Raw genomic sequence first — 20,118 nt, forward strand, 5'->3', positions numbered from 1 at the left:
AACCCGCAATCCTCAAACCGAGTCTTTCGTTTCTTTTCCCCCTCATTCCAGCACCCGATGCATCGCGCCCCAAACGGGTGGCTCAAGTCGGAAACGCCCGGCGCTTGGCGACCGTTCACCTCCCCCCAGGGCGGTGCGGCGGCCCATCAGCAACAGCAACAACAGTAGGCTGCGGAGACACACGTGGAGTTTCTTTTTATCCCAACTGAACAAGTACCACACTAAAACGATGGGTAGGTACGATTTGCAGTTAAAAATAAGTTGTGCTTTTATTATGAAAAATAATGCCTTAGTTAGCTATAAATATTTACAAAAAGTCAGTAGGTTTTATTCAGGAATGCGCTTTTTTAAGGTACTCACACTAAGCAAGCAAATACACGAAAGGAAAATACGACAATTAAAAAAATTTGTTTGACTAGATTTTTTTCACGATATCACTGAATTCCTTGCTTGTTACGAAACTGGTTTGCTTCCCTTGGCCTTGATCTCGTACAAAGCCAGTCCAAATTGGTGGGCTAGAGACGAAAACTGCTTCAGCATCCGACTCGGCGTCAACCAATCCTGCGAGTCCTCCTCGGCGTAGATCGAGCATGTGTCCTCGGCGTCCTCCAAATCGGTGTTGATCCCGCAGAGGTGCTGCCCCAGCAGCTTTGGCGGTGCCTCCATAGAGAGATGGGCGTAAAATACCTTAATTAGATTGTGGCTCATGAGCTGCGGTTGGACGTGCTCTTGGAACTCGTTGTTCAGGTCCTCGGACAAACTGGAAGGAATCGCCAAATACACGTGGCACGTTTTGTGGTTGTACGTCTGCAGTCGGCACATGTCCATGGTGAGCTTGACTTTGGTGTAAAGTTGACCAATCGGCAAACTCCCGTATTCACTGAGGAAGAAGGTCCGCTTCCGTCGATACCGCTGACCCGTTTGGGGGTTCGTCACGAGGATGTTCGTGCTAGGCAAGTCCAGGAAGCAGTACGGCATGTCGTAGATGTGGCTCGTAATTAGGTAGGTTTGCGTCGTGGACGGAGTGGCCGCCAGTTGTTGGCTCATGTGGGCGGCCAGTTGATACACGCCAGCTTGGTGGACGAACCCGTAGAAAATCGTCAGAATAATGTTGAACGTGTACCACAGACGGAGCAACGGTCGTGCACTTGCTTGAGCGCACAACACATAGTTGTACAACAGCTCTTTTAGTCGAGATCGCTCCTTGAACGGATAGCTGGAACACAGTCCGGTTTTGAGCTTTGGGGCGTGCAGCAGAATCAGCGGAAGTGTGATCGGGATGAGGAAGCGTGGTTCCTGGTGGTTGATGAAGGACAGCATCACGATCGGGAAGAAGATGGCGCAGATCATGAGGCCTACGAAGGATTGCGCCCGCGGCAGGTTGGTGTACTCGTTGGAGGCAAACCTGAGGGGGAAGAGGGTTGAATTTTATAGTTTGAAAGTGGAATTATGCTGGAGAAACGAAAAATATGGATCCTCTTTTAGCCAGTTGCCAGTCAGCAGAAGTTAGTAAGATTTTCAAAAAAGTGTCCACGTGGTTTGTGGATGGTCTCATACTAATGATTCCTAAAAAAAACACCATTTCACTTTTTTTTTTGTTTTCCAGCTAATGTTTTAAGGTCCCATAGAAAAAATTAATTTAAATCATTATTTTACAAACGAAACATTATTGACATTTTTTTATTGGAATTTGGACGGAAAATATCATACTTCAAATATTTTGAATGAAAAATAAAAAAAAAAGTTTTCAAATATTTTATATTTGATCATTGATTTATATTTGATTATATTTGATCATTTACTTGAAATGCTTATTACAATGGAATGGTTAAATTATTTTAAATTTTCAGTAGTACACTTTGTTCAACATAAATTAAGGCACAAAACAATCCTGAAACGAGCCAAATTAGTTAGACCGTTCCTGAGAACTATGCGAAATATGTTGACACTTTGCATAGTAGTTCCAAAATAGGGCCATATACCCTATTTAAACTGTGAAATTTTCTTCCGATTTTTGGAAAAAAAAACTCTTCATTTTTTAGGATTTTTCAAATTTTCAGCAAAATTAGGCCATTGCGAATTTTATTTCAAGTAGGTATTTGTCCCCCACCTTCTTTTCAAGGTTTGCCCAACAATTTCAGGGGGCAAAAAATTTACTTTAATTGAAATTTTCATTGCAAAAACATGTAACTAAAATTGATTGTAAACTTTTCAGAATACATTGTAAAATGCTTATTTGTACATTTTTAAACAAATGAAAACTTTTCAAACTTAGGCCGATGCAAATATTTAAAAAAGTTTTTGTCCCTCGGCCCTGGCCGAGGTCAAGGGGGGGCAAAAAAATAAAAAAATATAAAAATTTAAATAACAAGCCATAATCTTCACATTTAAATGAAAAAAGTGTTTTAAAATGCATTTTACACTAGTTCAGTTGTTTTGCAATCATTAGTTTTCAAAAAATCTAAGATCTGACAAAAACAAAAATTGTATCGAAAAAAAAGATTTTGCATCGAAAATTTTCAAAAAATCTTAAGATTTTTTAATAAACCCAAACATGCTAAAAATGATTTTAAACGCAGGAGAATGTATTTTAATTTGATTTCAGCTGGTTGCACTTGAATTTTCATTGAAATTTTGAAGTTTATTGTAAAATTTTTTTTTTGCCCCCTGTATTTTTGGGCCAATTTTGAAGGGGGGGGGGGGGGGGGGTGACAAAAACTTTTAAAAATATTTGTACCAGCCTTATTACAATAAAAAAAGTAAAGGCGAAGGAAAATTATTTATTTTTTAATTTTATTGATACTTCTAAAATGTTTGATGGAAGCATATCTATTTATGATGTGTGAAGTATTTTGCGAATCATTTTAATCCAAAGTTTCTTAAATCAGGCTTGAAATCTAGATTACTTTTTCAAAACAACCAATGCGCCATGGGTTTCCTATGTTCATAGAACCTTTTAAAAAGTAAGCGAGAAATAAGCTTTTTTATCTCTTCACCATCAACTCTACCGAAAATTTTAAATACAATTTGTACCAGCCTTTCTCAAATCGCTAAGATTTTTTGTCAAAGCAGCCATTCAACATAACATAACGTTTTGTGAAAATAAATTATCCTTGAAACAAAAAAAAAAAGTTTTTTGGGTACATTTTGGCAATAGCAAAATCGTCTCATTTTTCTAAAATAATTTTCTAAAAAAAAACCTTAAAAATATCAATACCGTATTAAAATGAGAGAATTAATTTTCAATCGAATTTTGAAAATGTTAAATGTTTTTAGGGATAAAATCGTTTAAAATTTGTATTTTGAAGATTAATCAAATTTATTTTTATATGCGAAATAAGTGTCCATGGCTGCATTTTTTTTTTACAAATTTGTTAAAAAATTGTCGAAGATTGGTATATAGTTTCTGAGTTATATCCACTTAAATAAAAAAATGAAGACAATAAAATTTTGTTCGTGCAAGACGGTATTTGTGTCCGTTCCATGTGTTTACTTCTGTACCTTTTCGAGAACAATAAACTTATATTCTGCCTCGTCGCGCGCTGACCACCGTCCGAGACAGTTGGCTCTGCAGTCAACTCAAACGATTGTTTTATTTCTATTCAATTGGAGATTCTACGCGCCTGGACAACAACAAAAACACAACGTAGGGAATTCGAAGTCAGCCTCTGGCTGAACATTGGTGCCGTGACGGAAACGATTCTGAGGAATCCACAACCCAGGTGAGCCGTGGAATCAGTGGACATCGACAAAATGGTGCCCTTAGCAGCACTTCTCGGCGTTACGGGTAGTCTCAGCTGCACCCATCGCCAGCAACCCGATCGTCAACGGAAGAGCGAGTGCCGTGGCTGAGGACCCCTTCTTCAACACTTCTCGGCGTCCCGGATGGTACCCGCCGCAATCGTAGCCGACGGGCCGGACGTCAACCGAAGAGCTTGTGCAATGCAGAAGGTTCTCCGATGTTCCATTCTTCAACCACCACGACGACCAGCGAAGAGCACCGCGAAGGGGACAACCATAAGCGACGTAGCTGAACCTGTACTGTGATATTAGCATTAAGAATTTAGTCAGTGTTTAGTCTATTTATTAAAAACGTTCGTTTTGGTCCGGGAGTATGTTCGTGCAAGACGGTATTTGTGTCCGTTCCATGTGTTTACTTCTGTACCTTTTCGAGAACAATAAACTTATATTCTGCCTCGTCGCGCGCTGACCACCGTCCGAGACAGTTGGCTCTGCAGTCAACTCAAACGATTGTTTTATTTCTATTCAATTGGAGATTCTACGCGCCTGGACAACAACAACAACACAACGTAGGGAATTCGAAGTCAGCCTCTGGCTGAACAAATTTAAATTTTTAAAGTGTTAACCACACAACACTTAACATTTAAAATGGTAACAAAAGCAAAGCTATATAGCATTTTTGCAATATCAGTCGTGTCCATGAAATTCATAAATTCGAAATAGTGTTTTCGAAAAGATCAGAAAATTTCACGAATGTTTGATTTTTTTCAAATTGAAAAGTCTATCAGTTTCTGAGATATGAGGTTTTTGAAAATGAAGTGTATGAGTTTGTCTTAAACAATCATCAATTGTATTGTTTCTTTATTAGTAAGTGGCCCAGAGACATAATTACCAATTTTCGATAAAACTTAGACGAATTCGTAGGAAATTTTCTTAGCTCTTTGAAAAAAAAGAGCTGGGTATTTTTGACGGAGTAAAACTTTTTCTACCAAATATTCGCCTTATTTATAATTGCAACTTTGCACAACAAGCGATAAGAAAATTCTTTCTCGAGAAACAAATTTTTGATTATATAAATTAGAGCTGTCATTTAAAGACATTTTTTCAACAACAACAAAAGTTAGATTGTCATAACTCTTACAAAAAAAAACCCGATTCTTGTTTGCATCAAAATATTTGCAATTATCACTTTACACTATTAAAAAATTCGCTGCAGGTAACAAACGTCATGAATTTCTAAAATTGAATACAGTTCAGATTCGATTATCCGAAGACCTTCGTATAATCGTATAATCGAATCTTCGGATAATTGAATCACGAGAAAAAAAGTTGATTGCTTTTGATTGCTGAGCATAAATATGACCCATAAACTATTCTTAAATGATCTAGATTTTTTTTTATCCACGATAGCGGCCAAAATGGTGAAGTGTAAAAACATGAAAAAAAATGATTTTTTTTTCAAAAGGCAATCAAATATTCAAATTAAACTAAATTGGGGTCGCAGAGCTCAAATTTGGTCATTCGTTTTTTTTTGTATTTTTCAATCCGACTGAAACTTTTTTGGTGAATTTGGTGTGCCCAAAGAAGCCATTTTGCATCATTAGTTTTTTCCATATAGATTTCCATACAAATTTGGCAGCTGTCCATACAAAAATGATGTATGAAAATTCAATAATCTGTATCTTTTGAAGGATTTTTTTGATCGATTTGGTGTCTTCGGCAAAGTTGTAGGTATAAATACGGACTACACTGGAAAAAAAATGTCTCTAAAACTTGATTTGCAAAAAAAACCCTATTTTATTTTATTTTTTTGATATTTTTTTCGAGGACATCAAATGCCAATTTTTCAGAAATTTCCAGGTTGTGCAAAAAATCTTTGACCGAGTTATGAATCAATACTGATTTTTTCAAAAAATCGAAATATCGGTCACAAATTTTTTTTTAACTTCATTTTTCGATGTAATATTAAATTAGTAATCAAAAAGTACTTCAGTGAAATTTTGATAAAGTAAACCGTTTTCAAGTCAAAGCCATTTGTAGGTTTTGAAAATAGTCGCAGTTTTTCATTTTGTTAAATTAGTGCACATGTTAGTCCACACCTGAAAAAATATTTTGAATAGCTGAGAAAGTTCTCTATATTTTGCATTTTTGAACTTTGTTTTAGTTGCTGAGATAATGCCTTGCAAGTGTTTAAAAACATGAAAATTGATGTTTTCCAAGTCTCACCCAAAGAACCCACCATTTTCTAATGTCTCAGCTACTCATGGTGCGATTTACAAAGATAAAATTTAAAACATTCGTGAAATTTTCCAATCTTTTCAAAAACCATAATTTCCAAAAAAATCAAGCAAAAAAAATTACGCCCGTGAAATTTTAAAATGAAATATTCTTCTAAGTTAATGCTGATTCAAAAAGTAAATTAAATTTTATCAATTTTTTTAGTTAAATAACGATAAATGGCAGAGAATTAAAAAAAATATTTACCGATGAAAAAGGTTTTTTTTCTAAAGAATTTTTATCACGCCATCAAATCATAAAAGTTCCTTCGACTCCAAATTTTCAAATCATAATTATTTCGGGTTTCAAATTATTCGAAAAAAAGTATTTCTCGATTGTTCCAAAATGAAAGGGGTCGTACCGAACCTCCGTCGCGAGATATCGAAAAAAGGTTCTCAGATTTGTAATCAGTGATCAAAATTACCCTTGAGGACAAAGTTTCACGCAAATCGCAGGGAAGACGGGGCAACTTTTTCCAAGCCCCCCATTTGTTTGGAAATTATTAGATTCCAGAAACACAAACAAAATCTCACCTGTACATCATCACCCCAAACGACGCCAGCGCAATCACGCCGAGCACGTTGTACAGCAGCGGAACGTTGATCGCCAGGTGCAGATAGAACGGATGCGTCCCATGCGCTCCCGTATTGTTCGGATTGATGTTGTACCGGACAAAGTTCAGCGGCGTCACCACAAAGTTGTTGATGGTCACATCCAGATGCTCAATTTCCGGCATGGTCAGGTATCCGTAGTAGAATGAGTCTCCTAGGATGAAGAGCAGGAGGGCGGGGATTCCGGACAGGACAAAGGTGAAGATTCGGATGTTGAAGTCTTTCAGGGATGCTTTTTTGGTTCCGAGTCCGCGGAGTAGCCAGTGAAATACCAGCGGGAGTCCGAAGAGGAGGAACGTTGGCCGGTTGAAAACGCCGGCGACGCACAGGGTGGACATGAGGACGCATCGGTTGAGCGAGTGGGACGGCAGTGATTGGCGTAGTTTGTACAGCTTGACCTTTTCGACGAGCTTCTTTTCTTTCTGGTACTTTTCATCGAGGAACTCTTGCTGGTAGATGACGGTGTTGGAGTGGATCATGCAATCGCTGACGATGTACAGGAGCAACGAGCAGAGGGCCATTTCGATCGAGTTGGTGAACGTTCGAATTGAGTAGACCAGCATTACGTAGGAACTAGCTAGGGTGAGCAGTCGGAACTGACTTTGAAGTCCGTAGGCTTTGCAGATTTGTGCCAGACTCCAGTCGTTCACGAACGACAGGGCCACCATGATAAGTCGTGGGAACACAAGCATTACGTAGCTTCCCCGGAGGTTGATTCCCAAGAAGTACCTCGTGTACATCGAAACGAATCGAAGCACTCCAAAAGGAATCTTCAGTCCCAAGAAAGGAATCACCATGGAACGTATTGGGAACGATTTATCAAACTCCCACGTTCTCCGAACGTCTAGACCGTATTCATCCCCTAAAACACAGTAATAAATCAGTTGAAACTTATTTAAAACATTAGTTTTAAGTTCCGCACTCACCGGCGACGACCTCCACCGTCTGGAAGAACTCGTCCGGATGGATGTAACCGACCTGGGGGATGAACACCATCGCTATCCGTACGAAGCACATGATGTAGTAGGACACCAGCGACGAATCTTTGGCTTTAATTGATTTACTGTGCATTGTTGGGTGCATTTTTGAATCAGAAAACGTCCCAACAAAATCTGCTCCGCTCCAAGTGGGAAATGAAAATATCGATTGAGCCCGGGGTTTGTTTGGGGAGGTTTTGTTTTGGTACAGGGTTTCGCTGGCTGACAGCGAGAACTGTCAAAGTTGGCTGTGTGTTTTGCTTTCATCGTGAGGGGTGATTCGGAAACAGTGCGTCTGTTTTGAAGGAATGAGCGAGTTGTGTGCAAGCTCCAGGAATTTACTTCTATGCTAAAATAATTAAATAAACTCGTTGTTTTTGAATTTTTGTCTTTCATTCTGTAATGTTTGTTTTATTTTTATTTAATAATTGCATTTTTTTTTAATTTCAAGAAAAAAGAGTTTCAGGTAATAAAAACTCCCTTCGTTCTTAAAATTTAAAAGAAAAATAGTGTTGTGACAAAAAATTATTGCTTTAAAGTAATCAATCATAATCATAAAAGTTAAAGTGGTAATTTAAAATGTATTTGATTATTATAGAATTGATGAGTATATTTTTGTTCATGAAAAAACTGGCTTTGTTCTAGAAAGTTGTGCAAAATTGATTCAAACTCAATATGGAAAACAAAGCAAAAACTTTAAGAAATGTTCGGATTGAGTTACACACATTTTTCTAATGGCCTATCTACAATCACTCAACTTAGAAAATTTCACTTAGCTTAGGAGTTTGAATCAATGGAAATGAATCTGATCTTCTACAATGAAAAGGAATAAAATTAGAAACTTGACGTATGGTTTGGAAAATTTCAAAATCTACGGTAAGTTGACGTTTCCATATCAAAGGTAAACAAACAACTGCATAGCAACGTACATATATCAGCCCAGCATATCGAGAAATTAAAAAGAGAGATGTGAGCCGGTAACATGGAGTGAAACTTTCGCAGCTCTCATAGAAAACTTCACAGCAGCTTGACAGAAAGTTTAACTCCATGTTGCACTTTTAATTTCTCGATATTCTAAGTTGATTGTGGATGACGTCCGTAAGTTGTGTACATTTTCTAAGTTTTACTTTACTTAACTATTCTAAGCTAAGTGTTGTAAAGAGATCTTTTTTCTCTGTTTTGATATGTATTGAAAACACTTAAAATTTATTCAAAACATTTTGTATATATGAATTGTTCGATAAATTATCAACTACAAAACCTTCACACATTTGACGTTAAATTTATCGTCATACTGTTTTTCAAACAAAACTTGATCCCTGCATTTAAACAGTCACTGGAATCTGCTTCAAGATTAATTAATTGGTTTGGTTTTTCCTACAACGTCTCCCTTACAACAACTTTCCAAGTTTTTTCAATGAAAATTATCACTAAATATAATATAAATATAAATATTAAATATATAAAAACTATATGTATTTATTTTATTAAGACATTTATGTTGTCAAAACAATTAGGTGTTTTGGAATCAAAAATTGAAAAATTAAAGTCATAATAATAGTTTATAGAACATGTTGCAAAAATACATGGTCTATAAACTATTATTATGACTATACATTTTTCCAACGAGGTTCACCGAGTTGATAAATTCGACGAGTGCTGAAAAGGTGAAGTTTTGCAACGAGTTCCATGCATTTTTTTCAATTTCGTTCATGTATTTTGTCCATTAACCGTTTAAATAAAAAAATGTAGAAAAGTGTTACATTTCGAAACAAGTGCTGAAAAGTTCAACTTTTCAGCATCTATCTCAGTGCTGAAAAGTATGAAATTTTCAGCATTTATTGTGAAAAGTGTTACTATCCGATTCTGTTATTTTTGGGGCCTTTTTGTCGTTCAAGAATAAAAGTAAAAGTAAGTAGTTTCACGACGGAAATGCCAAAAAATATGTTTTAGCCGTTTTTTTTTTTTAATGTTAGGGGTAACTTGATCCCTCTTTTATCAGTTTTTAGTTTATTGTAAGTTTAAGTTAGTTAGATTAGATTAGATATTGTAAGTTTAAGTTAGTTTTAGGTTAGGTTATGTATTCCTAACATTTTTTTCCTTATTGTACCTTGTGTTACAAGAATGATAAATCATATACTTTTAAAGTGTTTAAATCACGAAAAGCAAACTAAAGCTGATGAGCCACAGCTGACCACTTATTATGTAAATCAAATGTTATTATTATAAGAAAGATTCAATAAAGTATATTCAATTCAGAAAAAATCCCTCCCTTTTATCATTTTGAAGAAATCGTAAGCAAAATGTTGTTTATTTCATAAAAAAAATGATTTTCTATCAGTTATAGCAATTTGGCATAAAGCCTGAACTTTGTGCTCAAAATACAACAAGTTGAGTGAGTAGTTATTAAAAAAAATATATATATTTTTTTTTAGACCAAAATTGAGCATGTTTACAAAAGCTGGTAGATTTTGTTTACAAAATATTTCAAAAATGGTTCAAACTGCAGTAAGCCATCTACAACTTTTTTAAATCGGCTTTTTTACAAATTTTGAATTTTCGGATCATGAATCCGAAAAAAATGCGAAATTTTGATATTTTGCATAACATTTTAGTAATGTTTAAAAAATTTGGTAAACTGAAATATTATGTTTCGTGTTTATTAATTTTTTCGATTTTATTTTATTTTTCCCGTGTTCAGTAGGTCATTTTAAGCAAATTTTGTTCTACGAAAAACTTTACTTCTCTTATTTTATGTTTTTCTTGTTTTATTTTTAGTATTTTAATGTTTTGATAGTCTTTTTAATTTTTAGTTCGTTTTTCACATTTTCTGCTATAGAATGGCACCATTATTACAGTCATCCCACATATTCGGAACACCCACAAATTCGTAACACTTTTGTGGTAATTTGTCAATAACATGCCAAATGCATCTTCTGTGTCGACCCTACTATTTTTAGGACCTTTATTTGGACATTCTCTTGCTATTTCACCAGTAAAAGTAGTACACAGCAAAAAAAATCAAGGTAATATTACGTCTTGGAAGGGGTACATCTTTTATGTCAGAAAAAATGTGTAATTTTACCTCTGGAAATGTGTAATTTTACCACTTCTCTGGTGTAATGCAACTTTTTCAGTCCAAATTGAGGTAAAATTACAACATTACAGAGGTAATATTCAACTTTCCAAAATTACAGCTCCCAAATATACATTATTTTTTACTGTGTACTATTAAAACAAAAAACTGCATCTCAAGACTATTTCATTCAGAGCAGCAAAACACTGCCTCCAAATTGCTTGTTTCATAATTGTTGGATGTTATTGTGCCTCCTACAATTGTGGAACACCTTAATTTAACTGATATTTTCACAAAAAATGTTATCAGACCATTCATAAATCATAACTAAGCTTGAGTTTCGTTGGTTTCAGTGCGTGAAGTCATTATGTTGTAAAAAATATGTACTCATGGAGAGAATCAAAGTTTGTTTACATCCGTAAGAAAAAAGTGTCCCGAATTTGTGGATTTCAAGGGTTAAAGTTTTCCTTCAAAAACTTGTTATAAAAGTTAAAATTTGCAGTTGTGCGATGCAGCATCCGATAGATCGCAAGAAAAGCTTTCAAATGAAGGTAAATGCAAATCATTAAGTTCAAATATCGATTTTCTATGATTTTTTGAACATTGGCTGATCTGTAAACTGAATATGAGGGATGACTGTATTTAAATTGTAAAAAATGCGTAGAGGCGTAGTCTGGGACACTACTAAAAATACTGCATACTTCTTTTTGCCTAACATAGAAAATGTTAGTAAAATACAGAAAAAAATGACCCCTTAAAAATGTCATTTTTATTAATATTGTCAAAGTCACATTAAACAAATCAAACTTCCAACTCCAATTTTTTTTAAATTTAAAGAGTTCTTCTTTCAAATACTTTTAGAGCATGTTTTGTTAAAAATATTTTTTTGGAGAATTTTTAGATCGAAGGCCGCCTAAAGGCGGGGTTAGGTTGTGGAGGGTGAATTGCAAAAAAAAATTGCCCCTCGGTTTATGGAGAACATCTCGAATTGGGCTTGGAAAATTGTTTGAATGTAATTTTAAATGGCCTAATTGATATTGGGATATGAAAACACAAACCAATATTTTTCTCAAATTTAATCAAGAATCCAAATCTATCTTGAAAAAACAGTTTTTGTTTTGAAACGATTTTTAATCAGCTAGTTTATTGAAATTTTATTTTATTAGAGCAATCTACTGATCAAAATCAACAGTACAACAGTAATAACTGAAATCCCGCATTGACTGCTGCCTCTTCCGTACACTCGAAATTTTTCCGAAGTGGCGAAAAATTCGTTCAAATAATAATTGCGCTGCTCACAAACTTCATTGATCTTCAAATATGGCCCATAAAGTCCTGCAAGATAAAACCGCTGCATTATTAGAAAATTCCCACAACTTCCCCAAACAACTCACGATCCGCCGTCGGCCAGTACGGCACGTCCCTCGCGGCGGGAATGCCCACCGTGGCGAACGAACTCCACAGCCGCACCATAGTTTTGGCCATCTTGGTTTCCCGCTCGTTCAGCTCCGTCCGCGGAAACAGGTAGTACAGATCCTCGGCATGCTCAACCACTCCCTCGTGCGGAAAGGGGAAGCTCGGGTCCGCCCTGGGTCGCTCGCTGTAAAAGTCAAAGCTATACAGGTACACATTCTCCGGGTTGACGGCCGATACGGCGTGGACGTCCGTCAGCACCGGGCCCTTGATGCCGTGGTTGCCGCAGATCTTTGGGGTGGGATGTTAGCTTTTGGTTAGTTGGTGTGGGTTGAAGGATTGGGTGGAGTTACTTACATCGATCAAACCGGGGACGACATCCTTCCACTGAGCTTGATCAACCTCGGACTTGAGGAAGCTTCCCATGATCTGATAAGTCTCGAGGGTTCCGTCCAACTTGGTTTGGCCGAATTTTTCCTGGAGCAATCTAATGAATTGCATCAACCCGTATGAAGTCTTTGCCGTGTGAAGTGATTCCGGCTGTAGTTTGGAAATTTCATCCAGAAGGAACATTCCGTCCTGGGAGGTAGTTCCAGCCATGATCGTAATGTTTTTTGGAGCACTTCCGAGGTAGTGTTTCGGATGCTGTGGGAAGAGTCCGGACGGTCCACCGACAATTACACACGTTCCAGCGACGCTTGGGTAGCCATCGCTCTTGATGGTGTCCGTTCGGTGATTTTCGAATGCTTGAAGCAGGTTGATCAACGGAGCTTGCTGAAGACACTGTTCAACGGTGGTTTCGTCGGTGCAGCCGGTTCTCCTAGCTATGTCCATGCTTCCCTGAACCGGGGAATCGCACATGGCCCACGGTGAGAAAACCGATCCGGATTGTAGGATCGCCCGCTGGAACAGCGGCTCTGGTCGATTCTGAACCAGTGGACTGTGCAGCAGCGCGGATACCGCAGCCGATCCGGCGGATTCTCCAAACACGGTCACCTGCTTGGCGTTGCCGCCAAAATGTCCGATATGTTGCTGCACCCACTCCAAAGCCATGATCGCATCCAGAATACCAACGTTACCGGGGATTCGATCGTTCAGCAGTGACAGAAATCCCAGCGGTCCCAACCGGTATTGGATGACCACCAGGACTATGTCGGCCTCGAGGAGGTAGTTTGGGTGGTACTCGTTGGCACCTCCTGCGAAGAACCATCCTCCGTGGATCCAAACCATCACCGGACGGACCTCGTCGAGCTGTTTGGGGAGTTTAGGACAGTTATTGATGAGACAGCACTAACGCTTGTAGATAACTCACGTTGTTTGAGTAAACTGATAACGTCAGACAGTCTTCGTTCTCAACGTTGGTGTACTGGTCCGTAATTTGTGGACAGTGTACGCTTGGTTGGGATACGTCTAGGGTTCCGGTCCATCCGGGACGTTTCACTGGAGGCTTCAGAGAAGATCTTTAGTACACTAGCTACCAAAATTCGAACTAAAATTACCTGAAACCGCAGAGTTCCAACCGGTGACTGAGCGTAAGGAATCCCTTGAAACTGGTAGATGGTCCGACTTGTCCACGTAGTGTGGCCTATTGAGCCTTGAACGGATCCCAATCCTTGGATATTGACGATCGGTGTGGAATGTTGCGCGTTGCTGGGAAGCGGAAGATTCCAACAGATTGAAGCTACGATGAGGAGCCACATTGTGGCGAGTTATCAAGTTAGCGGTCTTAACCGTACCAAGCTTACTGAATGAATGTAAGTTAGTCAGCGATATTGCTATCTTTGCGAACACTTTCTTATCATTTTATCTTATCAGTAATATTGAATGAATGATGGCACTAGAGTTGTTCGGAAGCAATATTGAAAACATAGCTAAAGGTAAATTGGGTTGTTTACAAAAAAAAGTTTCCAAGAAACGTAGTTCAACGTCATCACCACATTTTGCGATCAACGGTCTCGTTTATAGAGTTATCTACGTGCGCATGTATTGCGTGTACGTACACGAAAAAAAGTGAGGTTAAATTTTGTACCCGCCAGCAAAACAAATGGTGTGCTAGTGTGTGTGAGATCGGGCTTAGATAGCTCTATTATCCAACACCTCTACAACCCCAAACCGAGACAAAACGTGCCAATCTGATGGAGTATGCTCAACGGCTAACAGCGTGGGATAATAAAAGTCTAGTGAGAGGTCTTCTTCAAAAACCAGTTGTTCAGTGAACAGAACAATGTGGCTGTTCGCCGCCATAACAATCTGCTGCAATCTACTGCACTCAACCGTGTCACAACCCTTTCCACCGATCGTCAAAATCACCGGATTGGGTTCCGTTCAGGGTTCTATCGGGTACACCGCGTGGACAAACCGGACCATCTACCAGTTCCAGGGGATCCCGTTCGCCGAAGCTCCGACCGGTGCCTTGAGGTTTCAGGTGAATTCGGCATGTCTTGTTGTTGGTTTTGTAACTACTGAAGATCTCCCTCTTGCAGCCTCCAGTGAAACGCGCCGGGTGGGGTGGAACCTTGGACGCTTCCCAGCCAGGCACTCGTTGCCCTCAAATCTCGGACGAATATGTCAACGTAGCGAACGAGGATTGTCTGACGGTGTCAGTTTACTCCAGTGATGTGAGTTGCCTTTAGAATATCCGCAAATCGTCGCATTGATCACTGAACTTTACGCAGCTCAACGCGGATCGTCCGGTGTTGGTTTGGATCCACGGGGGATATTTCTTCTTTGGGGGTGCCAGCCTGTACCAACCGAGCTACCTCCTCGAAGCCGACATTGTCCTGGTGGTGATCCAGTACCGGTTGGGACCGCTGGGATTCCTGTCGCTGCTGAACGATGCAGTGCCCGGAAACGCCGGGGTCTTGGATGCGATCATGGCTTTGGAGTGGGTGCAGCAGTACATCGGACACTTTGGCGGTAATCCCATGGACGTGACCGTGAATGGAGCATCTGCCGGAGCGGCAATCACATCGGCAATGCTGCACAGTCCGTTGGTGAAGAACCGGGCAGTGCCACTATTCAAGCGAATGATTCTTCAGTCCGGATCGATCTTCTCTACGTTTGCAGTGTGCGAAACGCCGGTTCAGGGCAGCATGGATATTGCCAGAAATGCGGGCTGCACCGACGAAGCAACTGTTGAGCAGTGTCTCCAGCAGGTCTCGTTGGATAAACTTTTTCAGGGATTTCTTGTTCATTTTAGACATGTAATTAGAAGCGAGGGATTCCCTAGTGTTGCAGGGGCATGTATTGTTGTCGGTGGACCGTCCGGATTGCTTCCAAAGCATCCGCGAAACTACCTGGACAACGCTCCTAGAGATGCATCCGTCATGGTCGGAACAGTATCACAGGATGGAATGTTCCTTCTGGATTTGTTGTTCAGGCTACAGCCGGAAGCGTATCCTAGCGATTTGACCCCCCATGGATTGCTCCAGTTTCTTAGACTTCTACAAGAAAAGTTCGGTCACACAAAGCTGGATGGCGCTCTGGAAGGATACCAAATCTTAGAAAACTACATCCGCTCCGATATCGACCAGCCCCAGTGGAAAGACGTTGTTCCAGGATTCATAGATGTAACAAGCCAAACCATATTCCATCGACTTACTCAAACCGTAATCATACCTTCAAGATCTGCGGCAACTACGGCTTAAAAGGACCAGCACTCCTCGATGCCCACGCCGTATTTGCCGCCAATCCGGACAACCCAGTCTACCTGTACAGCTTTGACTTTTACAACGGACGGCCCCAGGAGAACCTCAGCTTTCCGTTCCCGTACACGGGCGCAGTTGATCACATCGAAATTCTTCCCTACCTGTTTCCGTGGAGGCAGATGAACGAGCGGGAAACCAAGATGGCGAAAACGATGGTCCAGCTGTGGGGCTCGTTCACCCGTTCAGGAGTGCCACGTGCGGATAGCATCCCTTACTGGCGACCCGTTAATAGTAAGGCTCCCTTCAACATGTTTAAAAATTGAAAAATAAGTTTCTTTTTTAATGAATATCAGAACTTTACGGGCCGTACCTTCGAATCGGCGAAGTCAGCGAGCAGCGCAACTGCTATCTGGCCGAGTTTCGGGCGACTTCGGAGAAGTTTCTCCGGTCAAATGAGTGCAAGCGGAGCGATGGTGGAGCGGCGAAGCTGTTTGATCGCGAGGAGATCGATTTGTAATCAGGAAAGATTAATGCCATTTTTTTCAATTAGTTTTCCTTCAAAAAATCTTCAAAAAAAATTATTGTGAGAGATATTTGCTCGTAATAAATAAAAATGATAAACTGCAAAAAAATGTAATTTTGATGGTTGTACCTTATGTTATCATATTTTATGTTGAAAAAAGTGCAAGTTATTCTAAAAATATCACGAAAAATTACACCTTTTCCCAAAAGAGAAATTTACCAATTTCCAGATGTATTATAACTACACACTTAGTTTTTTTTACCGAATTTGTTAAAGTTTACTAAATTTTAAACTACTGAACAGTTCGGTAAACTAAAAATTACTGAAATCTTTTTAATTTCCGTAAAATTTCGTGAAGTTTAACAATTTTTCTTTAATAAATTTAACAGACATTACATCCAAAATGCCTTTATAACTTTTATTATATTATCTGAAATCCGTGAATTGAAAAAAGGGAAACATAATCTTAAACAAAATTGTTACAAAATTTACCCTGAATAAATTAATCAGAGATCGCTGTTTGGAGCATTGCTTGATTAAATCATATTTTAATTCCCAATAATAAAAATGTTTCTTTCATTTTATTTTGGAAGCAGAATTACAAAAAAATAATAAGAAAATGTATTTTTAAAGTATATTTTTTGCATAATCATGCACTTTTATAATTCATTTGATTTTTCCTGGGTACCGTAAAAAATTTCACTAAGTTAGATTTATTTTGAATTTGGAAATCCATTAACTTTTTTTAAATTAATGATTTTGTTATAGATTATATTTTTGCTTAATGATTTTTTTTAGTGAAGGTAGAAAACTTGTTTTGCAAAGCCTCCTACTATAATTTTTACTCCAAATCTTTGCTTTTGTTCTTGTTGGTAAATAATTTCTTGTTAAGAACATTCATATTTACCTTACTAAAAAGATCAAAGAAAGCTCGAAAAGATTGGTGAAGAAATTTTTTAGCTCATTAAAAAATAGTATAAATTAAAGTATAAATAGTACATGATGTAATTTTAACGTTGGATTCTCAAGGTTATTTTCACCTTTTTACGTTCCCTGGAAATTTAGTGAAATTTGGTGTTTTGGACTTATGGTCCCCGTGAAATTTTTTATTTGGCATCATTTTTGATGTTTTCGAAATTTATGCGAAATGTACTGAATATTTTTAACAGAAATAATTCTTCGAAACTGAAGTTAAATTTGCAATGAAAGTTTTTATTTAAAAATAAGCATTTTTCTATTATATTGAATTGTGTTTATTTATGTTCATTAAAGAAATTTTCTTTTAATATTTTTTTATTCTCAGAAAAATTTAGACACTTTCGAAATATTTCAATTCTGTTGCAAAAACGGAAATAGATTTTATTTGTATTTTTGTATTTGGCTCAAACTTTGTGTTGGCCTTCTCTATAACCAAAGAAGCTATTTTTTGTCATTGCACAGTAGGCGAAATGGAACCCAAAATCGGACTTAATTGAACGCGGCTGGTTCTCTGGTATGAAAAATAGCGTTTCTTGTGTAAAAAAATCCAGGGAATCGATTGGTGATTTTTTTTACAAGGTCCATTTAACCCCAATTCCGTTACAAAAGCATTTTTGGCCGTTTTCAATTGTTAGGTCAGATATTAAAAATCTGAAAATATTTTCATCGTAAAGATCAGTAAATTTTACATAACAATTACGAGTTGCACTTGATAGTTTGTCACATTTATGTTGAAACCAAATAAACATTTATGTTAAAACCAAATAAAAAGATTGAAGAATCAGTTTTGTACCAATTTTCCCAAACGCAGAATCAACTGCCTAATCTAATCTTTACGATAAAAATATTTTCAGATTTTTAAAATCGGACCTAACATTTGAAAACGGCCAAAAATGCTTTTATACCGGAATTGCGGTTAAATGGACCCTAGATGATTTTTGCGGTGCAAGTTGTTATTTTTACTGGATTCCTGGAACATTTTCATATAAGTTAAGTGCATTTTAGATGGCCGCATAAAGCCTCTGCTCTAATTACAGACTGATTAGGCCGATGCAAATATTTAAATAAGTTTTTGTCCCTCGGCCCAGGCCGAGGTCAAGGGGGGGGGCAAAAAATAAAAAAAAATAAAAAAATTAAATAACAAGCCATAGTCTTCACATTTAAATGAAAAAACTAACTTAATCCACCTATGTGGTTGATGCCTTCCTCACTTTTTACCAACAATGAGTAATATGAGTGGTTTGGACACATATTTCAGCTATTTTTTTTAGGTCCAGAAAAATAAGTACACAGATATAACTTAATTTGTCATAACTCGAGACAGGGTTGCCAGATTTTCAATTATGTGGACTCGTTGGAAAGGTCTTTTGATTACCTAACCAACGATGGGTCGGATGATGGATCCGGACATCGTTTACATGCATTTAAGTGAGATCCGGCTTCAAAAAAGTACATAAATATCACTTTAGCGGTCATAACTCGAGACAGGGTTGCCAGATCTTCAATTATGTGGACTCGTTGGAAAGGTCTCTCGATTACCTAACCAATGATGAGTCGGATGATGGATCCGGACATCGTTTACATGCATTTAAGTGAGATCCGGCTTCAAAAAAGTACATAAATATCACTTTAGTGGTCCTAACTCGAGACAGGGTTGCCAGATCTTCGATGTTGTGGACTTGTCGGAAAGGTCTTTTGATTACTTAACCAACGATGGGTCGGATGATGGTTCCGGACATCGTTTACATACAGTTAAGTGAGATCCGGCTTCAAAAAAGTACATAAATATCACTTTAGCGGTCATAACTCGAGACAGGGTTGCCAGATCTTCAATTATGTGGACTCGTTGGAAAAGTCTCTCGATTACCTAACCAATGATGAGTCGGATGATGGATCCGGACATCGTTTACATACATTTAAGTGAGATCCGGCTTCAAAAAAGTACATAAATATCACTTAAGTGGTTATAACTCGAGACAGAGTTCCCAGATCTTCGATGTTGTGGACTTGTTGGAAAGGTCTTTTGATTACCTAATCAACGATGGGTCGGATGATGGTTCTGGACATCGTTTACATACATTCAAGTGAGATCCGGCTTCAAAAAAGGACATACATATCACTTAAGTGGTCATAACTTGAGACAGGGTTGCCAGATCTTCGATGTTGTGGACTCGTTGGAAAGGTCTTTTGATTACCTAACCAATGATGGGTCGGATGATGGATCCGGACATCGTTTACATGCATTTAAGTGAGATCCGGCTTCAAAAAAGTACATAAATATCACTTAAGTGGTCATAACTCGAGACAGGGTTGCCAGATCTTCGATGTTGTGGACTTGTTGGAAAGGTTTTTTGATTATCTAATCAACGATGGGTTGGATGATGGATTCGGACATCGTTTACATGCATATAATTGAGATCCGGATATATGTGAAAACACATTTTTATACATAACTTTTGAACTACTTATCGAAACTTCAAACAATTCAATAGCGATGTATGGGACCCTAAACCAAGTCGAATGAAACTGGTTCGATCAAAATCGGTTCAGCCAGTGCTGAGAAAACTTGGCAAGATTTTTGAACACATACATACATACACACACACACACATACACACACACAGACATTTGTTCAGTTTTCGATTCTGAGTCGATATGTATATATGAAGGTGGGTCTTCGAGCTTTTAATAAAAAGTTCATTTTTAGAGCAGGATTATAGCCTTACCTCAGTGAGGAAGGCAAAAGTGTTTTAAAATGCATTTTACACTAGTTCAGTTGTTTTGCAATCATTAGTTTTCAAAAAATCTAAGATCTGACAAAAACAAAAATTGTATCGAAAAAAAAGATTTTGCATCGAAAATTTTCAAAAAATCT

The 20,118-nt window shown here is 38.0% G+C and overlaps 4 protein-coding genes across 12 annotated transcripts in view; 2 read left to right on the forward strand and 2 right to left on the reverse strand.

The window, feature by feature from the left end:
• Positions 1–329, forward strand: part of LOC120428789 (single-stranded DNA-binding protein 3) — a 79,952-nt gene extending 79,623 nt beyond the window's left edge. For 3 of the 9 annotated variants that reach the window (XM_039593918.2, XM_039593958.2, XM_052708840.1), the window contains one exon: positions 52–320. In XM_039593918.2, coding sequence (XP_039449852.1) covers positions 52–168 — 117 coding nt within the window. In that variant the 3' untranslated portion in view covers positions 169–320. Of the gene's footprint in view, positions 1–51 lie in introns of all 9 variants that reach the window. The other 6 variants (XM_052708839.1, XM_039593896.2, XM_039593903.2 and 3 more) reach the window with 4 other exon arrangements.
• On the reverse strand, positions 239–8,568 carry LOC120428784 (GPI mannosyltransferase 4). The gene is made up of 3 exons (XM_039593875.2): positions 7,556–8,568; positions 6,552–7,491; positions 239–1,405 (listed from the first exon to the last, which is right to left on the reverse strand). The coding sequence occupies exons 1-3, from the start codon at positions 7,710–7,712 to the stop codon at positions 454–456; spliced, it is 2,049 nt and encodes a 682-aa protein (XP_039449809.1). The 5' UTR covers positions 7,713–8,568; the 3' UTR covers positions 239–453.
• Positions 8,569–9,524: 956 nt separating this feature from the next.
• Positions 9,525–13,857, reverse strand: LOC120428884 (glutactin-like). Its single transcript, XM_039594023.2, has 5 exons — positions 13,595–13,857; positions 13,408–13,542; positions 12,453–13,346; positions 12,077–12,386; positions 9,525–12,017 (listed from the first exon to the last, which is right to left on the reverse strand). The coding sequence occupies exons 1-5, from the start codon at positions 13,793–13,795 to the stop codon at positions 11,845–11,847; spliced, it is 1,713 nt and encodes a 570-aa protein (XP_039449957.1). The 5' UTR covers positions 13,796–13,857; the 3' UTR covers positions 9,525–11,844.
• A 325-nt stretch (positions 13,858–14,182) lies between these two features.
• Positions 14,183–16,355, forward strand: LOC120428892 (glutactin-like). The gene is made up of 5 exons (XM_039594034.2): positions 14,183–14,520; positions 14,579–14,713; positions 14,771–15,664; positions 15,721–16,033; positions 16,096–16,355. The coding sequence occupies exons 1-5, from the start codon at positions 14,320–14,322 to the stop codon at positions 16,257–16,259; spliced, it is 1,707 nt and encodes a 568-aa protein (XP_039449968.1). The 5' UTR covers positions 14,183–14,319; the 3' UTR covers positions 16,260–16,355.
• The last annotated feature ends 3,763 nt before the right edge of the window (positions 16,356–20,118 follow it).

This window comes from Culex pipiens, chromosome 2, assembly GCF_016801865.2.
Source record: "Culex pipiens pallens isolate TS chromosome 2, TS_CPP_V2, whole genome shotgun sequence".
NCBI classification, from domain to species: domain Eukaryota; kingdom Metazoa; phylum Arthropoda; class Insecta; order Diptera; family Culicidae; genus Culex; species Culex pipiens.

What these genes read in the sequence shown, in the direction of transcription:
- LOC120428892 (XM_039594034.2), top strand. Translation starts at nt 14,320, where the DNA reads ATGTGGCTGTTCGCCGCCATAACAATCTGCTGCAATCTACTGCACTCA. An exon ending in CCGGTGCCTTGAGGTTTCAG is followed by an intron (nt 14,521 to 14,578) that starts GTGAATTCGGCA and finishes TCCCTCTTGCAG; the next exon opens with CCTCCAGTGAAACGCGCCGG. An exon ending in TTACTGGCGACCCGTTAATA is followed by an intron (nt 16,034 to 16,095) that starts GTAAGGCTCCCT and finishes AATGAATATCAG; the next exon opens with AACTTTACGGGCCGTACCTT.
- LOC120428884 (XM_039594023.2), bottom strand. Translation starts at nt 13,795, where the DNA reads ATGTGGCTCCTCATCGTAGCTTCAATCTGTTGGAATCTTCCGCTTCCC. An exon ending in TCGTCCCCGGTTTGATCGAT is followed by an intron (nt 12,387 to 12,452) that starts GTAAGTAACTCC and finishes CCCACCCCAAAG; the next exon opens with ATCTGCGGCAACCACGGCAT. An exon ending in GTACTGGCCGACGGCGGATC is followed by an intron (nt 12,018 to 12,076) that starts GTGAGTTGTTTG and finishes TTTATCTTGCAG; the next exon opens with GACTTTATGGGCCATATTTG.
- LOC120428784 (XM_039593875.2), bottom strand. Translation starts at nt 7,712, where the DNA reads ATGCACCCAACAATGCACAGTAAATCAATTAAAGCCAAAGATTCGTCG. An exon ending in GACGGTGGAGGTCGTCGCCG is followed by an intron (nt 7,492 to 7,555) that starts GTGAGTGCGGAA and finishes ACTGTGTTTTAG; the next exon opens with GGGATGAATACGGTCTAGAC. An exon ending in TTTGGGGTGATGATGTACAG is followed by an intron (nt 1,406 to 6,551) that starts GTGAGATTTTGT and finishes CTTCCCCCTCAG; the next exon opens with GTTTGCCTCCAACGAGTACA.